The sequence below is a fragment of the Artibeus jamaicensis genome, unplaced genomic scaffold (assembly GCF_021234435.1).
Source record: "Artibeus jamaicensis isolate MK-2021 breed Jamaican fruit bat unplaced genomic scaffold, CSHL_Jam_final contig_519, whole genome shotgun sequence".
In the NCBI taxonomy this organism is placed as follows: Eukaryota; Metazoa; Chordata; class Mammalia; order Chiroptera; family Phyllostomidae; genus Artibeus; species Artibeus jamaicensis.
Genome location: NW_026521871.1, coordinates 48,387,778 through 48,394,759, shown reverse-complemented (window position 1 = coordinate 48,394,759; position 6,982 = coordinate 48,387,778). Strand labels below are relative to the sequence as shown.

The 6,982-nt window shown below is 50.2% G+C and overlaps 1 protein-coding gene across 4 annotated transcripts in view; it reads right to left on the bottom strand.

Annotated features, from left to right (window-relative positions):
* Positions 1 to 1,018: 1,018 nt before the first annotated feature.
* The window catches only part of XYLB (xylulokinase), a 37,785-nt gene continuing 31,821 nt past the window's right edge, over positions 1,019 to 6,982 (bottom strand). For 3 of the 4 annotated variants that reach the window (XM_037148209.2, XM_053669234.1, XM_053669236.1), the window contains exons 18-19: positions 5,384 to 5,478; positions 1,019 to 1,325 (exon numbers count right to left, since the gene is read on the bottom strand). In XM_037148209.2, coding sequence (XP_037004104.2) covers positions 1,248 to 1,325; positions 5,384 to 5,478 — 173 coding nt within the window. In that variant the 3' untranslated portion in view covers positions 1,019 to 1,247. The remainder of the gene's footprint in view (positions 1,326 to 5,383; positions 5,479 to 6,982) is intronic. The other variant, XM_053669235.1, reaches the window with a different exon arrangement.

Sequence of the window (6,982 nt, the reverse complement as noted above, 5' to 3'; positions counted from 1 at the left end):
GAAAGAAAATAATCACACATGCCTCTGACCAAGCCTCTGGGTTGGTGACTATCAACCAGGGGCGACTTTGCTCCCCCACCCCCACCAGGGGATATCTGGCCATGCCTGGCCATGCCTGGAGACATTTCTGATTGTCACGACTTAGGGACAGGGTGATAATGGCATTTAGTGGGTAGAGGCCAGTGATACTGCTGAACATCCTATGGTGGGCGGGGCAGCCCCCACGACAAAGCATCATCCAGCCAAAAATGTCCATAGTGCTGAGGCTGGGAAACCCTGTGTTAGATCCAACCACCAATTCACAGGCAATGCAGACAACAGAGAACATGGTAATGACACTGCAGGGATAGAATCACCAAAATCCAGAGTTGGGAAATTCTCAGTTGTGTTTTTTTTTGGGGGGGGGAGGGTTTCAGCAAGGGGAGAGGGGGTGGGAGTGGGGCTCAGGGAGGGGGAAAGAATAAACTGTGCTGCCTGGGCCTCTGAGTGCTCTGTTTTGCCTGGGAGCCAGGCAGCCTGTGGGCAGAACTGAAGCACAAGTACCAGGTGCCTCGTGTTTGGGGCAGGAGGTGGTGAGTTACACCAGGTGGGCAGGGGAGGGAGGAGAGATCAGGGAGGGAGAAGGAACAGATGCTGAAAGAAATGTAAGAGCATAAGGGAAGGCTGAGCATGGGGAAGACAGGTCAGCAAACTGGGCAACACTTCAAACAGGTGGAATGAGGAGGGAGGTCGCAGCAGGGAGGGTCAGGGTTGGGGCAGAGGATGAGCAGGGACTAGGGGGGTGGAAGGGTGGCTGTAGGTTAGGGTCTGGGGGAGAGTGGCCAGAGAGTCAGGACTGGAGGAGCAGGTGGGCTGAGGTCAGCGTATGTGGGACAGCCTTGTCTCCCCTATTCTATTGATTCAGGTTCCTGGATTAGCTTCCCTTCTCCCTTGAAAAGGAAAAAGGCACAATTTTTATTGGCGATATCCCAGGATCAGTGCTGTCCTGCCTCCTGAAATAAAGACAGAGAAGAGATGCTTCCCTGTCCCAAGCACAAGGACACAGGGACACAAGTGGCCCATTTATGCTCAGGAAGATGTGCTAAGTCAGACTTCCAGGGAATCCAGGACAGGCTGGAGGGCCTCGGAATCAGGCGGCAGGTTCCCAGAACAGGGCAGAGGATCCCCCGCTGTCCAGGGCCTCATCTCCACGAGGGATCAGCAAGTCTGGGCAGGCAGGGTCAGCGGGCCTCCTGGGCCTGCAGAACTCACTCCAGGAGCCCGCGGGACTGGGACAGGATTCTCCGCTCGAGCTGGGCATACCTTGGGAGGAGGGCAGCATAGACCTGCACGGGCAGAAAGGGCAGTTGAGAACAGGGAGGGGTAGGGCTGCTTCCATCCCTCTGCAACTTGCAGTTTGAAATCTTTTTGTCCCACTTACTCACAATTAAATTTTTTGCTGGGCAATAGAAAGGAAGCATCAACTCAGGAAAAAAGAGAAATGCTACTACTTCTCAAACCTATAGTTTAAGATTTTTTAAAAATGCAAATTATGACAAGAAGCCAATTTTTGTTATCAGTTCTATCCAATGAAGAAAAACAAATCTGGTGAAGAGACGTGGACAAGGCTGTCTTATTGCACAACTGGTGGAAGTTGCTGGTGCAACTGTTTTGGGAATCAACTTGACTTTACACCGGTACTAAGGAGCTTGAACATGCCCATAGCCTTTGACCCAGTGATTCTACTTCTGCAAAGCTTTCCTAAGGAAATAGCCCTAAATGTAGGGTGCCGAGCCCACCAAAGCTGGTCTTCTTAGGCACCACAAAACATTCAGACTCATAAGACCACCACGGGTCTCCAGAGGATATCCTGGAGACATACCTGTGGGCATGGAGGCTGCAGGCACTCCTCTTCGATGGGACACCATAGAGTGGGCCACCCAGCAGCTCCCACAGGTGTCCAGAAAAGGGTCTCTTTGCCCCCCTGCCTTCTCCCTTCCTTGCCCCCCAGGTTACAGCTCAGGTGCAAGGAGATGAAATCCATACTGAATGGGGGGCGAGAACCACCCTGGCTCTGAAGCCACATGTCCCACAGGGGTGTCTCTTCTGGGACGCATGCCCGGGAGAAGTCCCTGCACTCAGGGAAGCCCCGAGTATGACTTCCCAACAGGTATTAATGGTTTCCCGGCACCAGATGCAATTTCCCAGTCAAAGCCCTTTTACATAAGTGGTGTTACCTGGTAACACTGTTGACATTCCATTTTATTAAATTGCAAAGGAAACCGAGCCACAAAGTTAACAGAATAGAAAAAGGGTTTGTTGACCCTTTACCCACATACACTGACTTATAATAATTGAAAAAATGAGAAGCAACTTCTAAGACCCAGAAAATGCTCAAGGTAAGTATGGTTCATTAGCCAGAGAGGCTGTTACGCAGTTATTAAAAATAATGTGTGAGTGCATTTTTAAGAATGTGAATACTTATGGGGTCATGTGGAAGTTTTAAAGTGGGCTACAAAGTTATATAGAGAGTGTGCTGTCTAGTAAACTCAAATAAAAAAAATCAACAAGGGAAAAAGGACCACAAGGAAATGCAACCCCACATCTTTATCCTCCATTCATTTGTTTTAAAGCTTTTTTTCCTGTGGCTCTATGAGCCTTGCCTGAGAAATGCTGGTGCACTTTAGGTGAGCAGGTGTTGTCTTAGGACTAAAGGACCCGGATTTCCTCGGGACTCACAAACACCACTGGTTCACACCAATCCCACTCCTTGTTGACATGGCTTAATGAACTCCAAAGTGAAGTACTTTAGTAACTGATTGTGCAATAAGGACCTACTCTTGGAGCAGCTAGAGCAGCTCTGTCTATGAATGTGGAGAGAGTAAGGAGGCCTTGATTTCCTCTCCAAGGCAGAAACTGCAACATTCTGCTGAGACCAGAGAGAAGACACTGTTGCTGTTCGGAATTTCCACTTGAGCACAGCACTGCTGGAAGTGCCACAGAGAGGAACAGGACGTCACCCTGCTCTCGAGGAATTTACAATCTAGTTCTCAAACAGGTCACTTACGCCAACAATCATAGACTTCTCCCTGCTTGCAACCTGGTGTTCAGGATTCTGAGGTTACCCTTGGGTTTCGTGGTAAAGAGTTCAGAGAACTAGTAGTGACAGGTCATGGGCAAGCCAAGGAGGGTGGCAGTGCACACACACCCTGAGGATTTGCTGCCTGTAACGAGGCAGGTGCAGCTGCTTGCCTCCCCAAATACCTTCTTCCTTGCTGGCCTCCTTGTAGACAGGATGAAAGAGCCAGACCCTAACCTGGTCTTTCTTACAACCAAGGCTGACTGTATGACCCAGCAGCAGTCTGTTGGGGAACTGAAGGGGACAGACCAGTATGTCTTAGTAAGTGAGTGGGGAAAGACTTTCTGCCCCATGAATGCAGTTGTGGGGGGGACACCCAGCAACCATCTGAAACATGCCTAGGGCTGCAGGATCCAATACAGTAGCCACAAGTGCCTCTGAGAACCTGACATGTAACCAGTGTTCCGAGTGCACACTGGATTTCAAAAGCTCCAGACAAAAGGGAAGCGAAATATCACATTAACACTTTTTCTTAATGATGACATGTTGAAATGACAATATTTCAGATATACTGGATTAAACAAAATATTATGAAAAGTATATGTTTCTTTTTTTTTTTAATGAAACGACTAGAAAATTTGAAATGATCTATGTGGCTCCCAGAAGGTTCCCACTGTCTGTCCATTGCTGATCTGGAGAACTTCAGGGAGCGTGACCCAGAGCCCTGACACTGTTGAACCCAGAACCAACACTGGCCATGACCTTCAGACCTCCTGTTATATAAGAAAGCTACTATAGTCAAGGATGTTCGTTGAGTCTCACAACTGGCAGGTTAAACGTAGCCAGGAGAGATGTCCCCAACTCACAGATGAAGACACAGAGGCTCAGAGATAAGAAGTGCTGCTCAAGGTTAGGTGAAGGCCAGGTAGTGAGAGAGAGGCAGAAGGAGTGCAGAACCCAAAGGCCCTTTATCTCAAGGTAGGATCTTTCCACTGCATTGAGCTGGGTCTTAAATGCAAGGGCACACAGCAGCAAATAACAATACCTGGGGGCACCCATGTATTGGGTTTCCCCGTCGCCAGGAAAGCATGAGCTTCTGCTTCCAAGATATGCTAGGAACAACTCTGTGGTGTGTCTGTGTCTGGTGACAGCTTTTGTTCCTGAGCATCTTTTCAAGGATGTTTGTAGTGTCGCCCTCTGGGGGCAGAAGGAACTTTTTTTTTTTTTTTTTTTTTTTGCTGACTGGGATAATAAAGATAGTGTCTCCTTTGGGGACCAAGGTTGGGCAGCTTTGCTTGCTGCTCCTTTATAAATTTGGGGTTTTTTGAGATCAGGGTCCCTCCATTGTAACACAGACATAGTATGTGCACAGTGGCTACCTGGGCCCACTGCACATCGCCCCAGGGCATTTCAGGGCCAAGGACAACTGGGGCGAGCATGAGGCTCAGGCTGCCTGCTGCACCACGGTGAAGGGCAAGGCCCTCTGTCTGTGCCACCCCAGCTCCTGAGCTGCAAAAACCTTCTGCAAAGAGAACAGGGCTGCGGTGGACGCTGTGCATACCACCCAGACTGCCCTTCAGGAATGGAGAACCTATCCTAGTCCTCAGCCAATAGCCTTGCCCCATCCTGGGGTGGGGCCCTGCACCCCGGCTGGGTAAAACTCTAAAGGGTCATCCCAGCTTTGGAAGCCCCTGTGGGGATGGCTGAGGGCCCCACAGAGACTGCCCTGCCACTCAGCTCCTCCCTCTGCCCAGTCTGCAGACTGGATCCCAAGAGCACGCCCCCATAAACCTTATGCCTCCATAATCGACATCTCAAGACATCTCGGAGTCTGCTTTCTGGGGAAGCAGATCTACAACAGTGGGACTGCCTCCCAGGAATTGCCTGCCCCGAGGGACTGCACAGCTGTCTTGGATCCAGACTTCAGATCTAAGTGCTGGATACCCAGCATGCCTTGTGCTTAGATGAGTCTTTCAGTGGCTTCGGGAACTGGTGAAGTGGAAGGGCCTGCCCTGGGGCGGCTGAAGCCGTGCCCAGTGACTTATCTGACCCCTGGGGCTGCAATAGCAGCTGTATCTGTGAATCTCAGCTGACAACCTGGCTTCCTTGGCTCTGGTTTCTTGACAATTTTTTTTTAAAAAGCAGGATTTCTGTTTCATGGAGCACATCAACTTTTTTTTTAAGAGATAAATATTGACATTGATTGCCAGGCAAAAGGCACATCAACTCGAATGCAGGTGAAAAAGAAACTTACCTCCTGGGAAAAAGGAACCCAGTTGGTTTTCACAGTGCAAATGCAATGAGCAAATTCTGATGGTCTCTCACCTGAGGAGCTCCTGGGCGTGGGGTAGCAGCTAATCTGGGGCTTGGGGCTGACTTCACAACCTCAGAAAAGGGCACATCTGTCCCAGCTGCAAGGCCTAGAAGGGACAACTCATTTCGCGTCAGTGTATGTTGCAAATAAGGACATTAATTGGAAATAGCATTTTATCTCTGGGGGTGATAACACGTTCTAAAACTGCGTTATGGTGATGGTCGCACCACGCAGTAAATTCATTAAAAAATCACTGAATTGTCTGCTTAAAATCGGGTGATTCTTATGTCACACAATCATGCCTCAATACAACCATTTTACAAAAGAGAGGGAAAAAAGAACTTCAAGTGCAGCCTTCTGGAGCAGGGCCTCGTTTGTCTTGCTCACTGATAACGAGAACCATGGCTGAGCCCCGGCATCTAACAGAAGAGCAAAGCCGCCCGCCTGTCCTCCCTCCTCCCTCTCATTCCTCAGCTCTCCCTTCGCCTGCCCCATGGCTCACTGCACCGTCCACGTCCCTCAGAGAACCCCTCACAGTTCCCGGCCATGGGCATGTTGAAGGCCCCTGCCTGGCTCGGTGAGGCCAGAAACTGGGTCTCCACAAGAGCCCTGGTACCTCACGTACTACCTGCATACAGGAGGCACTCGATATATACTCACCCCCAAAAAGAGTGGCAGGGCTGGAAAAGAGGAAAGGTTACCACAGGTGGGCAAGAAATAGTGAAGAATTTCTAGGCAATTTAAGGCGTAGCATCGGACTGACAGGGAAACACGTCACCAGGAGCGAAGGAATGCCCACTGAAGAGGTGAGGCCTAGTTTTGTTGTTTTTGTTTTTTTAAGATTGTATTTATTTATGTTCAGAGAGATGGGAAGGAAGGGAGAAAGAGAGGGAGAGAAATATGAATGTGTGAGAGAAACATCAATCGGCTGCCTCCCACATGCTCCCCACTACCTGGCCCACAACCCAGGCATGTGCCCTGACTGGGAATTGAACTGGTGACCCTTTGGTCTGCAGTATGATACCCAACCCACTGAGCCACACCAGCCAGGGCAAGGTCCAGTTTTTTATCAGAGACCCGGAGCATCCCAGCTTGGAGCTGTGTGGGCGGGTGAATGGGATGAGTGGTGGGGCGGCCAGGGGTGAGACCAATCCAAAGGCCTGGCTCCCTTTCCACTCAGACATAGACTGGCTACGTGTGAAATTCACCCCTGGACCCAGCTGGGGAGAGCAGGTCTCTGAACAAAGCGGCTGAGACGCCTCAGTGTGCAAGGACTTAGCTCAGGCTTTGGTTTGGGGAGGGCGGGGCAGAGTAGGGCAGCACCTCAGGGAACCGTTGGCAACTAACTAGGCACAGAAAAGGAAAAATGAAAAAGCAACTCGATGCACCTGAACAGAGGGGCCCTTCCCTACAGAGGAGTTCCGCTCCTGCTTTAGCTTCTCCTGGGCAACATGGAGGCTGGACGATTTTGGAAGTGTTTTCACAGTTCTGAAGGGTAGTAATTCTGAACTTAGAATCCTCTGCCCAGCCAAGGTCACATTCTTGGGGAGGACAGAGTCAGCCCTTGCTGGACATGGGAGCCCTCAGAAAATGATCACCTACTGAATGTC